General features: G+C 38.1%; 1 protein-coding gene across 1 annotated transcript in view; it reads right to left on the reverse strand.

Moving 5' to 3' along the window:
• The window catches only part of LOC107585952 (signal peptide, CUB and EGF-like domain-containing protein 2), a 22,440-nt gene that overhangs the window by 4,800 nt on the left and 3,252 nt on the right, over nt 1-14,388 (reverse strand). The window contains exons 5-17 of the mRNA XM_016273145.1: nt 12,181-12,306; nt 11,962-12,078; nt 10,205-10,294; nt 9,507-9,623; nt 7,982-8,104; nt 7,491-7,607; nt 7,220-7,342; nt 6,778-6,894; nt 6,600-6,689; nt 5,767-5,871; nt 5,085-5,246; nt 4,641-4,844; nt 854-1,024 (exon numbers count right to left, since the gene is read on the reverse strand). Of these exons, the coding sequence (XP_016128631.1) occupies nt 854-1,024; nt 4,641-4,844; nt 5,085-5,246; nt 5,767-5,871; nt 6,600-6,689; nt 6,778-6,894; nt 7,220-7,342; nt 7,491-7,607; nt 7,982-8,104; nt 9,507-9,623; nt 10,205-10,294; nt 11,962-12,078; nt 12,181-12,306 (1,662 nt within the window). The remainder of the gene's footprint in view (nt 1-853; nt 1,025-4,640; nt 4,845-5,084; nt 5,247-5,766; nt 5,872-6,599; nt 6,690-6,777; nt 6,895-7,219; nt 7,343-7,490; nt 7,608-7,981; nt 8,105-9,506; nt 9,624-10,204; nt 10,295-11,961; nt 12,079-12,180; nt 12,307-14,388) is intronic.

A 14,388-nucleotide genomic window follows, 5' to 3' on the forward strand; every position in this document is an offset into this window, starting at 1 on the left:
CACCTTTATTTGACCCTCTAACTCTAACACTTTCTATTCTATTTTAATTCTACTTTATCTATATTTATCTTTTTTATTTAAAAAAAACAACAAAAAACAAACACTAGCTTTCTATTTTTTCAATTCTATCTACTTGTTTTCTTTGTTTGTGTATGTGTGTGTGTGTGTGTGTGTGTGTGTGTAATATATATAAATATATATATACACCTTGCTACGTGTACTGTGTTAGGCTAACTGAGACTTGTCATTTGCACTTATATATTGTTGCTCTTTTGTTAGTTTTGACTGCTTTTATTGTCCTTATTTGTAAGTCGCTTTGGATAAAAGCGTCTGCTAAATGACTAAATGTAAATGTAATATTAACATATTATATAAGCCTGTGATTGGCATAAATGTAAATTTTTAAGATCATCTCTGGTTTTAGGGCAAGTCCAATGCAATCTTTGGTGTCATCTCTGACTGCTTTATCTTCCTTAATATTCAGGACAGCCTTTATTTCTTGAAGAAAAAGGCCAATTACTTAATTCTTAGGCTCTACAAAAAAAGTCCAACAACTTGACCCTTTTTTAAAATACATACTGTATGTGACGATGTAACTCCAGTGAACGCTTATAATAAGCAAATGTATTGTGCTTTGTTGTAGATGCTATTATAGGTAGCATTTTAGCTATCTTCATAGTTATCATCCTTGGTGTGAACAGGCCTTTACTTGCTAGAACCAATAAACAGAATTTAAAACTAAATGACAGACAAACATTCAAGCTCTTGACAGACACCGACCTCAATGGACGTGAGTGATAGTGGAAAGACTACAGACTTCTTTGTTGACGAGCATGTCTCGGTGTAGTCTCACCTCCACACTCCGAGATGTTGCGTGCTCCTGTGGTTCTTGGGATTCCCCTGCCCTCGGGTCCCGGGCACACGTCGCATGACACCTGCCCCTCTTCATCTTGGTACGTCCCAGGGGGGCAAAGAAAGCACCTTCCCTGCTCTCCATTATAGTATGTGCCAACGCTGCATTTGACTAGCGCACAGAAAAGTCAGAAATTAGATGAAACAGAGACTAAACTTGGAACACAAATGAGGGGCCTCACATTAAGCTACTAAAGGGGCACTGCAAATTGACCTGATGCAGCTATGCCAAAAATTCTAACAAATAAGAGAACTGAGGCTTTCCACAGCTGCCTGATCCCCCACATCAAACAGCCCTCACACGCATACACAATCCCTCACCTTACTGAACACGCTCAAAGGGAATATTACCTCGCCTAAACCTATGATGTCTGATTAAAGGGAGCGGAACAAAGTCTTTTTAATGTTCGCTTTATAAACCGCTCTGATTTATAGTGCCGCTTTCAAAAGTGTTTTGCACACACTGTGCCTGAAAATAACCACGCACCAGTACGGTTCAGTCCTTTAACCAAGTAAGTACGGCAATTTAGAAACGTTCCTTTCATCTCAGTGTCTCTGTGCAAACATCCAACTGACAGTGTTCAGGAGAATTTAGACAAACCTCTTACTCCCGAGATTTTATGGTAATGACGGCTAATTCCACAAAGGCTTAAACAGCATGGCAATTATGTGTGCCTCAGCAAACTGCCCAATTTTCCAAGAAGAAAATGTAATTCTCTCAAGAGCAGTTCATTTTTTCCTCTCTTTTGTTAATCCTGAATGACCATGAGGAGCCACCGTCACATTGTCCCGGGCGGCTTTTATTTGACGGAGCGACGGAGTAAGAGAGAGGAGAGGAAAAGAGTGAGAGCTGGAGAGAGAGAGAGAAAAAAAAACTTGAAGCCTTTCAAATGCAAAGCGATGATTCTATTGAATCCTCGAATTGATGGTCCCAAAGAGGTTTAAAGGACCTTTCACCTCTATTCAAGTCCCCCCGGCTTTTGCCTATTTGATGACATAGGCAAACACTATGGTATCACAGTGGTAAGGAGCTGAACCCAATAAAAGGGGTCAGGATTGTGAATCCCCCCATTCAGCGGAGTCCAATCGCTCCTTGCGCCTATCAGGCAGGGGCCCAAACAGCTGATGCTAATTGATTCCCATGGTGTCGCTGAAGTCAATTCTCTTGAGCCGCTCACTGCCTGGGGTCACACAGAGTGGCCCTGCCTAAGGAGGAATTTGGCTCTTAAACTGCTTGCTTGAATAAACAGCCCTCTAAAACACCCCCTACAAAAGCAAACAAGCAAACAATAACTTAGCACATTTATGGACAGGAGAGGAAAGCGGCAGCTGAGAGGGCAGACTTAGGCAAACCCCTCCTTCTGTGACCGTTTAGCTTTTCTGTTCATATAGAGTTCATCATTGTGTGTTTTTGTGAAATCTAACTAATGGATTACATGTTCAATCCATGTCAAAATGTATGTGTGCTTTAAGTGAATTAGCATGAAATTTTACGCAAAAATGACAAATATGTTTGTTTCTTCAGTTGGAACACAAAAGATATTCTGAACAATATTTTTGCCCATACCGTTAAAGTCAATGCCGTCAAAAAAAAAAGAGATATTCAAAAATTCTAAATATCGTTCTACAGAAGAAAAACAGTCATGCAGTTCTGGAATGAAAATCAGGGTGACAAAATGATGACAGAATTTTATTTACTGGGTGAACTAGAATACATTTCATGATGGGTTCTGATCACTCTTCAGGGTTTAAAAAGCAAAGGCAGGTCTGTAAAGCTGCGAAGAAGTGTTGAAGCACAGATTTTCCCCACTCACTCCAGGAGCTTGAACAAGCCCCACTGGGATTTACAATGGAGTGGGCAAACTGAAAAGGCTAAACTGCACTCAGTGATGCAAGCCAGTGGGGGAAGCCAGAACAGGGAGGAAAAAATATAGCTCTTTTTAGAGCTCGATTTAAGCTGGCACTTGGACACTACACTTCTGTGTACCTTAATTGTATGCCTGCTTTAGTGGAAAGAGCAAAACTTACAATCCTATATTCAGCATGGATTCAATTAATTACTCATTGGCAAGCGTGTACATTTCACTTGGCATCGCTTTCCAAACATATTAAATGAGATGTAGACGTATAGCTTGGATCTGTAAAGTTGGACTTGTGGGACTTGTGATTTGTAAAACAATGAGGAGCGAGCTGGTCAGTGGTCACCAGTCTTCTTACTTCATTTTCCTCTATTATCATTCTCCAGTGGAGAGTAACCCAAAATGGATCAAACAACTCAAAACCCCACACCCTGAGTCGAAGAAGAGAGAACCACTGCAAACTCCCCAAACTACTTCAAAATAGACACAGATAGAGACAGAAAGTATCTGGACAGCAAAAGTACAGAAAAAACAGTCATACTATGAACTGTTTTCTATTTTAATATACAGTATTTTAACATGAAATGTATTTCTGTGATGGCAAAGCTAAATCATTTATATTCAGAAATCATTTATATCAATATTGAAAGTAGTGTTTAATTTTTAAATGAATATAAAACAGTCAGTGACTGCTATAAAACTGCTTAATATTTTTGTGCAAAGCCACATTTTTTTTTCTTAAACAAATGCAAAGTTCAAAGGAACAGCATTTATTTGAAAAGGATATTTGTAACATTGCTAAATGTATTTACTCTTGTTAATAAAACTTGATGTTCAACATGTTCAAGTAAAAACATCTTTTTAAAAAATCATTTAAAGACATTTCAAATATGTCTCAAACTCCAATGCAAAAGTCAATATGAACTTGAAATCTCACCAGATTCTTCCAAAGTTAAGCTATCTGAGCTATGCTAAAATTACATGCTGTAATTTTACAGCTCTCTCCTACTGCTTGTCACCAACCATCTCAAATTTCTTTAGATTAATTTTATGTGAAACAAATTTGATACATGGACAAAACATAACTGAGATGTCTATTAAGTCTCTGTAGCTATGGAAGTGCAATCTCAGAGCAATAACATTTTACTCTGAGACTGTTACAAAGAAGTCTTTACAGCAACTGAAGAGCCTCAAAAAGCAGAGAGCCTTTGGTTGTCTGCATTACTGCTGAAACTGAGCCTGTAAAAGATAATGGACTTTTCCACCATAAAAGAGAACAAACAACCTCAGCAATACTGTCAGCTTAAAAAGGCATCTTTGAAAGAGCCTTATGTCAAAGACAATGAAGGCAATGAGATAATGTTTAACACAATGAGGCCTCCAGACAAAGAATTAGCTGTGCCTCACATACAGTCCCTCTGAGATGTTTATTCTAGAGGCTAAAGGAAACGGATGCCAAGTTGAACATATGCTGTAGCAAGCTGATTTGAAGTGCGCCTGTCACACAAAACATGTACTCTGCTTCAGTCTTGAGGTTGGAACAGCATTTAGCTGTAAGAGCCAACAGCAGCCTTCTGTTTCCCAGTCTTGCCTCTTAAATAAAACTCACGCCAACTTTCTCACACCATACATATTATACTATATAACACCTAATATATGTCAGTCATCTGGTCTGCACTGATGCCAAATCCACTTCTACAATATACAATATTTGAAAAACTGTCGAATAAAACCGATTCATTCCAACTAGACATAATCAGTGACCTGGAGCACAACCAACATGCAAAGTAAATAATATAATACATATGTGAATCCTAACAAATATTTTGTGTCCTCAAGCAACTGTAAGTGGCGTGTATTTGCACTCACCACATTTCTTGTCTAGCAGAACCTGTCCGGTGCCGCAGTGGTCTGGTAGGTCAGCGGGTCGGACGAGTTTCTTAGCCAGCTCATACTCCGATCCAGCGAAGTGCAGGTGAAACTGTTCCCGGTTAATGGACTTCCGAAGAGTGCGGATAGTCTTCCTAAGCCGCTTCTCAGAGCGCCGCCGAACACATGCCAGGTCACAGCCCTCTGCTGAGAGAAACACTGGATACCATATCTCGTACATACATAGAGTGCACACAAACACCCATAACGTGCACACTGTCCACTATTAAATATAGAACCCACTTCCATCTTAAACCAGGAGATACTTTCACCTGTTGGCGTGTTTTAGTAACAGCGACAGGAGCAGGAAGAGGGAGAGATGCGAGCAAGCAGTGAGAGGCCTAAGGTTTCTACTTACATACACATGCAGTGCACGAAACCAACCTGTTACCTCCTCCAGGTTCACATCCAGCTCAAACTGGGCAGTGATGGAGGACCCTTCCTCCTCACCAGCCTTCCGCCCGTGGCGACTACGTTGCTGTCTGCTTGAAGAGGCACAGTGCAGGCTAACAAAGCTGAACTGGACATTCTCGGTGGCTCTTTTATCTGAGTGAATAGATATTAAAGACTTAATGGATTTAGAGGGTCCGAAATGAAAAGGCAGGCTCAACTCTTGCTTTCTTTGGGTATTGAAATCAAATTAATTTTCTTACATCCCTTATGCTTCCAGTATGGATAACAGTGTAGAAAGAATCAAACATGAGCAGAGAGGGAATCAAATATTTCAAGTTATAGTCTTTCACTGAAGAGTGTGGGACTCTTTTCAGAATCTTTTCAGACCAAACTTGTGAAATATATAGTTTTATTATAGTAGTAGTTTTATTATAAGTATCTCTGTGTCTGGCTTGCTGCATCACTCATTTATTTTTTATTTCCATTAAGTCTACTTGCATAGAGGGAAATAAAAAGAAAGCTAGTGATTTCTGTTTCGGTCGTACAATTTGACTAATATAGTCATGTCACAGTGTTTTATTAATGTGCTGGCTTTAGACTTTGACTTCAAGTATGTGCAAACAAATTGCTGCTTTAGTAGTCAACTGCATATATTTTCAGTGAAAACCAGTACCTGACAGGGCGGTTTTAAAGCTCTGTGCAAGATTTTCCTGACTCCGCTTCAGATTGCACGTCCCCTGTCCAGATTTAAATGTAGCAATGGTTTTGATTCCAGAACCTGTAACAGAAAGGAATACTGTGACTTATACACTCATCATATTCATCATTCATCATATTCATCACAAGGACAAGCTACAAGAATACTGTTTGTGCACAAAGAAAACAAACAAAAAAGACTTTATACAATGATTTCTTCTCTCCTGGGACAGTCCTCCACCATTATTGAGAGTGCCATGACGCATGCGTGTTATTTGTGCATTGCACAAAAAAAGTATTCTCATAGCTTCATAAAATTACGGTCGAACCACTGATGTCACATGCACTATTTTAAAGATATCATTACTACCTTCCTGTGCCTTGAATGTGGTAGGACCCTTGCTGTCTATGCAGGGTCAGAAAGTTCTCGGATTTCATCAAAAATATCTGAATTTGTGTTCCGAAGATGAACAAAGGTCTTACGGGTTTAGAACGACATGAGGGTGAGTAATAAATGACAGAATTGTAATTTCTTTAAGTACAAAAATCACTAAATTGATATGACGAAAACCAAAATATATTTAAGCGAAATAAAAAATATTAAAACTAAAACTATAATAAAACTAAAATATTAAAACATAAAAATAAATAAAAACGACAAAAGAACATCAAATGACTCAAATTGAATTTGAAGCCAATTCAAAATATTAACAATTACTACAATAGTATATTTAGAGTATTACGTAGTAAACAGTATACACTGCTTGGAACAGTTCAAACCCAGTACTACACACATCCACATGGATTTACCTGAGCAATATGATCCATTCCCTTTCCACTGTCCTCCTGCATGGCACGGCAGGGGCATGCCACAGGTCACGGTGTATGAATCTTCAGCTCCTACAGGTGAAGGTGAAGGTGTCAGAAAAGCTCCAAGCAAACTCTAGCATGCAGACAAAGGAAGATCTCTAAATGCTGTAACACTCACCACTACTGATATGAACCTGCGACTGGCAGGTCAGGTAGCAGAGCTCACCCCCTCCCTGCTTACTGCAGTTGAGAGTGGGCCTGGCAGGTGGCGGCACTAGTGCAGAGTCCTCTGCTTCTGAATGTGAAAATCACAATGCTTAAATGTGAAGCTATATTATGCATGCTGAGAGGAAGGTGGACAAGTTATGAGTTAGAAAAAAGCTCAACAATGCAGTATGTTCAAGATGAGAATATGAATGTACAACGCGACATGTGCGATTTGAGTTAGACAGCACCTGGTATCTGTTTGTTCAGCAATAGCACAGACAGAGAGAGTCAGATAGAGAAACACAAAAGTATCTCCTGCTTTTAACTCCCAGGGACGAAGAACTGATTTCCATCTAGGCCAACATCATCAGATATAGAAATCCAGCATTCAGAATCACTCAGGCTCATCTTACCGATACAGTCTTTCTTGTTCCAGTGCAGTTTGTAACCAGCATGACAGTGGCACTCAAAGCTTCCCATGGTGTTTTCACAGGTGTGCTCACATCCTCCATTGTTCAAACTACATTCGTTTCTGTCTGAGAATGGAGGAACCGACAAAAGTCATATAGTTGCACTTCATCTGTAATAATTCTGTGTGATTCATCAAAATCAATAAAACAGTATCAAGGACCTTTGATTTTAATTAAAAAAAAAAAATCTTTAAATAGCTGTTTTTATCCTTACCTCCACAATGGGCAAGCCCATAAAGAGTGTAGCCCTTGTTGCAAACACACTGGAAACTACCAGGTGAGTTTACACAAGTGTGGTCGCACGTTCTCTCAAAAAAGCACTCGTCAATATCTATAATCAAACAAAAATGAGCTTAAATTGAAAACTGCACAGCTTTTACATCAAGCACACTCTCATTTTCTTATCAAAGGCTCCATATTCAGTTTGTAAGAAATCAATCGAGGCTTTTTATTAATAACAGGGAAAGGTGCTTTCCTCAGAAGACTTGTATTAAGGAGAGGGAGTTGTCTTTTAGGGCTGAGAGTTATACTCTTAGTCCATGTTAAGGATCTTCAAAGGAATCTTGCAAGTTGATACTGGCACCCTTCATGAGACTCCCACCCGGTCTTATCTTTAAGCTTAGTTACAAACACAGATACTAACACCAACCCCCACGCTGCTTCTCTACATTGTGTTGGACCTATAGCAGAAGAAGAGCATCCTACCCTGGCACGAACGCTCATCCGTCAGCAGTTTGAAGCCTTTTCGACAGTTACATTCGAAGCTGCCAATGGTGTTCCTGCAGTAGTGGTCACAGCCACCATTATGGAGTTCACACTCATCAATATCTGAGAGACAGAGAAGGACCAAATCACACTGTAGAACATAGATCATTGGTCTCAAACTCAATTCCTGGAGGGCCGCAGCTCTGCACAGTTTCGCTCCAACCCTAATCAAACACACCTGATCCAGCTAATCAAGGTCTTCAGGATCACTAGAAGCACACAAGCAGGTGTGATTTGGAGCTGGTTGAAGGTAAACTCTGCAGAGATGTGGCCCTCCAGGAATTGAGTTTGAGACCACTGACATAGATGGACTGATCAGCTATAGGGTGAATCTCACAAAACCTGTCAAGATGATTATCTGTGACATTATCACCCGACCCCCCCAAATCTGGTGGTGGTTGAGGAGAGACCCTCGATATGATTGTAAAGCGCTTTGGGTGTACAACAATACACAATAAAGCGCTATATAAACGCATCATTCATTCATTCAAACCAAAAAATTATATATTGCTTAAATAATATAATACAATATAATTAGTGCTGTCAAATGATTAATTGCATTAAAAAATTAAAGTTTTTTGTTTACATAATATATGTGTATGTACTGTGTATATTTATTATGTATATATAAATACACACACATGCATGTATATATTTAAGAAAAATATGTTATATTTATATATTAAATATATTTATAAATAATATAAATTATATGAATATACATATATGCATGTAAATACATAATATATAATACATAATACAAATTCAAAATATATACATGCATGTGTGTGTTTTTATATATACATAATAAATATACACAGTATGCACACATATATTATGAAAACAAAAACTTTTATTTTGGGATGTGATTAATCATGCTTAATCGTTTGACAGCACTAAATAATATAATATAATATAATATAATATAATATTTAACTACTGTTCAAAAGTTTGGGGCAGTAAGTTTTTTTATTTTATTTCTCATGCTCGCTAAGGTTATTTTATCAATAAAAAACAGCAAAATTCTGAAATATTATTATGATTCAAAATAACCAATTTCTATTTTAATACATTTTTAAATCTAATTTATTTCTGTGAAAGCAAAGCTGAAGTTTCAGCAGCCATTATTCCAGTCTTCAGTGTCACATGATTCTTCAGAAATGTTTTTAATATGCTGACTTGGTACTGATGTGGTGGAAACTGAGATACATTTATTTTAATGATTATATTATGAATAGAAACTTCAAAAGAACAGCATTTATTTCTTTAAAAAATATATATCTTTACTGTCACTTTTGACCATTTTAATGCATCCTTGCTGAATAAAAGTATTCATTTGATGACCCCAAACTTGTGAAATATAGTGTACATTTTTTGCTTTTGATTGTGAATTGGACATGTTTTTGTGAGATTTAGCCTAAAAGCAACTGAAATATGTGTATAAAGGAAAAAATCTAATTCATACCTTTGCAGGATTTTCCATCAGGTTGAAGAGTAAATCCTACAGGGCAGCTGCAGCGTACACCTGTGGATGTGTCCTTACAGGTGCTGTCACAGCCTCCGTTATTCACCGCACATGTCTCTGAAGAACAGAAGAAAGAAAGACACGACAAGTAAGAAACGGCAGGACTGACAGAGAAAGCCTCCGGTTGATCAATGATGTCAATCAGTCATTGCAAGATCAATCAGTTCATTCATATTTTAACAGTCTGTGCTAGGAAGTCTATACACTATATCACACTGCACACATGTAGAAGGCCAAGGACAAAGAGGCCATATGCAGCGCGCTGTGTAAATATGAGTTGGCAGAGACAAATACAACACTCAGCACTGTACGATAAACATCCCCAGTCCCTGTCTCTCGCTGCTTGAGAGAAAAACATGTGAAATGTACCACTCTATCACCAGGACATATTTTACAAGGGAGAAATCAGAGGTTGTGAAGTGTGGGTCTCCAGTCATTTCACAGTTTACCTAAAAGACTGTGGAATGCTTAGCCTGGCCGGGGTATACGCTTCTAAATATATGCACTATAGGTTAACATGACACTTCTTGGTTTTCTCTATAAGCACTGATATATTTAACCCTATTTCTCTGGATGAAACTGTCTGCATACTATGAATTGATTTGATTATGTATGGATTGTTATTGGTAGGATTTTACCCATAAGCAGTCGACGCTTAACTCGTTTGTCTACCTCGGCCAAGGACGTGGCATTTTGATCAGGGGTGGTGGGGGCCGTTTCATCCCTTTCTAAAAAAGACAGACAACAGAGCATGAGAACAATATATAGTTTACGCGCTGGTAAAAAGTTACATTGCCAGGTCACCTAAGAAATGCTTTGTTGAAATGTAAAAACTGAATATGATGGAATCAACCTGATTATTTTAATTTACACCAATGAAAGTTCTTTTAAAGCGTTACATCAGGAAGAAATCAGAGCCAGATGCATAGTTTCTGTAGTTTTTAAACAAAATCATAATACTACCTACATATAATCAATATTTACATATGTGACCCTGGACCACAAAACCAGTCATACGTCACATGTGTATATTTGTAGCAATAGCCAACAATACAATGTATAGGTCAAAATGAGTGATTTTTCTTTTATGCCAAAAATCATTAGGATATTAAGAAAAGATCATGTTCCATGAAGTTATTTTGTACATTTCCTACCGTAAATATATCAAAACTTAATTTCTGATTAGTAGTATGCATTGCTAAGGATTTCATTTGGACAACTTTAAAGTAGATTTTCTCAATATTTAGATTTTTTTTTTGCACCCTCAGATTCCAGATTTTCAAATAGTTGTATCTCGGCCAAATATTGTCCTATCCTAACAAACCAGACATCAATGGAAAGCTTATTTATTAATTGACCCTTATAACTGGTTTTGTGGTCCAGGATCACATATAAGCATGTTTTTTACCTCTGATAATAACAGGAAAAGTTACTTGAGCACCAAATCAGCATTGTAGAGTGATATCTGACAGATCATGTGACACTGTAGACTGGAGTAATGGTTGCAGAAAATTCAAATAGAAAACAGTTATCACAAATTGTAATAATATTACTGTATTTCTGATCCTTAGTGAGCATAAGAGACTTTCAAATTTTAATAATTAAAAAAATTAAACACTAAAAAAATCTTCTGACCCCAACCTTTTGAACACTAGTGTTTATATATATATATATATATATATATATATATATCTATCTAATAGAAATTATTCTATAAATAAATGCACGCATATTACAAATATTGTTGGCTTATTTGAAACTTGGTTTGAATGAACGTGTCCACTAAATGAAAGCATTTATGTGTACAGTGCACGACACTGAATAATGCAGGAGCAGTTGCATCTTAAGCAGGAGACTGTTTATCACATTTTGCTGCAATGTTTTTCACTGGCATCACAGTGCAATCATCACATCATCTAGTGCAATCTAACCTAAAAAAGCAACCACACCGATAAGTACACCTGAAATTTTCATAAACAAAAACATCTACAACAGCAACCAATCCCAGGCAGCGAGACCTCCCTGACTGCTTGACTCTGTCCTAACCACTGTGGCGCTGTGTTGTAGTGTTCGCAGATAAATAAAGATCATCATGTTCTATGCTTCAGGACAATCAAGAAGAGCAGAAGCAAAATCATGGACAATATTGACAGAACACAGAGAGAGACAACGATAAATGCAGACCCCACACACACAGCCTGCAGGCTCCAGCTGTACTTCCTCATTATCAGATAAAGCGTGTGTTTGTGTCTGAATGAGAGATCTCTATCACCACCTTTGCACATAAGTAGATAAAATACAGATCAGCTTAAAATACTTGTCAAGAGATCATCAGAAACACTAGCCGTAGAAGCGGGTTGGGACAAAAGCTTTAGAAGTAATAAAGCAGCCTTACCTACACAGGTTCTGCCATCTGTGTGCAGGGTGTACCTGACGTGACACCTGCAGATGGGCCCCTGCTCGGTGTCCTCACAGATGTGCTGGCAGCCCCCGTTGCCATGGTTACAGGTCACTATGCAACAGAACACAAACAGCATCACATCAACAGCTCCAGCGAGTGGTCATGTGGTATTTCTCAGCTTAATGGTGGCTCAGAAATGCCATTCACACGTACGGATGCAGCCCCGCTGGTTCTTGGCCAGCTCAAAACCCGGCCGGCACTCACAGGCAACGCCACCTTTGGGTGTTTCCTTACAGATGTGAGCACAGCCATGTTCTTTATTCATGCAGCTCAGGCCTTCTGTGAAGAAGAGATACAATCAGAGAGCCTGAAATGCTTCCTTTTGGTATTACATAAACGTATTCCGGAATAAGCACTGTCTACAGAAACTGTGGCATGCTGTTGATTACCACAGAAAATAATTCTGACTCAACCATCAGTTTGTATTAAACTGAATGTTCCTTTAATAACATAATAAAAGGATAGTTATCCCAAAAATTTAAATCCTGTTATCAGTTACTCACCATCATGTCAGTCCAAACTTTTATGACTTTCTTTCTTCTGTGGAACACAAAAGAAGATATTTTGAAGAATGCTGGTAACCAAACAGTTTTGGCGACCATTGACTTCCAATGTTTGGACAAATAAATTTTTTTTTAAAACACTGAGACATGTCTCAAAATATCTTCTTTTATGAAAGAATGTCATACATTTTTGGAATGACATGAAGGTGAGCATTTTTTATTTTCAATTTTTGGTTGAACAATCCCTTTAAAATTAAATGTGTTCTTTTTGATTTATAGGCTACATTATTATTTATTTATAGCCTATTATTTAGTTTAGCCTATTCTTTATAGGCTAAACCTTATTTTTCATTGCAGAAGTAAGCCATTTTCTGTGAATGTGTGAGACTTTCGGTTCATTAGACGCTGTAGGGAAATAATGAGAAGAATAAAAATGTGCAGTAAACGGTAAAACTATTTGCACTACAAACCAGTGCGTTCATAATTAAGATAATACATTAAAATAATATTGTAAGCAGTGTTGGGAGTAACGCATAACAAAAGTAATAATATTACAGTAGTATATTACTTTTTGCTGTAACGCAGTAATATAACGCATTACTAATCAAATTTCGGTAATATAATTACTCGTTACAATCTCAGTAACGCAAGTTACAACAACATATTTGAACTCAAAATTAAGTGGTGAATTTACCAACACCGCAAAACAGCACCAGAGAAAAAAATTCAGCAGGTACAATAGTCTGTCTATTTCCTGTTGCTGGAATTAGATGGTTGAGATGACTGCAGAGACGGATTCTAGTCCATCATTTGTGAGATGGACACACTCCTGTTATTTTCAGTTCATCGGAGAAAAGGATAAGAATGCATAGTCAGGTGCAATGTGCGACACCAAACTCTCAACATGGAGAAATAGCACGAGTAAAACCTGGAAACACTAACACTAAGCTATCGGAGAGAGCTGCGGGGTCGGAGAAGTGAAAAAAGGCGGCGGACGAGCACATAATGAGTATGCAAAATATTTGGTGTAGCCTAATTAACAGATTAACAAAACGAAAGGAAGAGACTGAGAGATAGGCTATGCTGCTGAGTTTGGTTCATATGCGATTTGTGTGGCGCAGCGCTCTACGAAGGTCCACGGAAAGGAAACCGAGATGACAGAAATAAAGTAAACACATTGCCGTTTCGAATGATCTGTATGACCAAAAATAATCCGTGTATCATTCGATCATTCGTTTTTTGATTTAAGAGAAATAGCACGAGTAAAACCTGGAAACACTAACACTAAGCTATCGGAGAGAGCTGCGGGGTCGGAGAAGTGAAAAAAGGCGGCGGACGAGCACAGAATGAGTATGCAAAATATTTGGTGTAGCCTAATTAACAGATTAACAAAACGAAAGGACGAGACTGAGAGATAGGCTATGCTGCTGAGTTTGGTTCATATGCGATTTGTGTGGCGCAGCGCTCTACGAAGGTCCACGGAAAGGAAACCGAGATGACAGAAATAAAGTAAACACATTGCCGTTTCGAATGATCTGTATGACCAAAAATAATCCGTGTATCATTCGATCATTCGTTTTTTGATTTAATATTGAAAGTAGAAAAATTAGAAAACGGCTACTTTTTAGAAAGGAGAATTCAGAATTCATCTACATGTGGGCGGGAATTAAACGCCCCTTTCTGCTGATTGGTCAGCCGAAGATCAAACCGTGCCGTCATCAGTTCTTCTGCAGTATCACGCAGCAGAATAATAGTCCTCCGCTGCTGCAGTTGTGCTGATTCTTAACACATTTATTGCAACTACATTTAATCTTTTTTTCATCAAACAGTCAAATGAATAGCTCGACACAACTCGTAC

The sequence above is a fragment of the Sinocyclocheilus grahami genome, unplaced genomic scaffold (assembly GCF_001515645.1).
Source record: "Sinocyclocheilus grahami isolate Dianchi unplaced genomic scaffold, SAMN03320097.WGS_v1.1 scaffold76.1, whole genome shotgun sequence".
Lineage (NCBI taxonomy): Eukaryota > Metazoa > Chordata > Actinopteri > Cypriniformes > Cyprinidae > Sinocyclocheilus > Sinocyclocheilus grahami.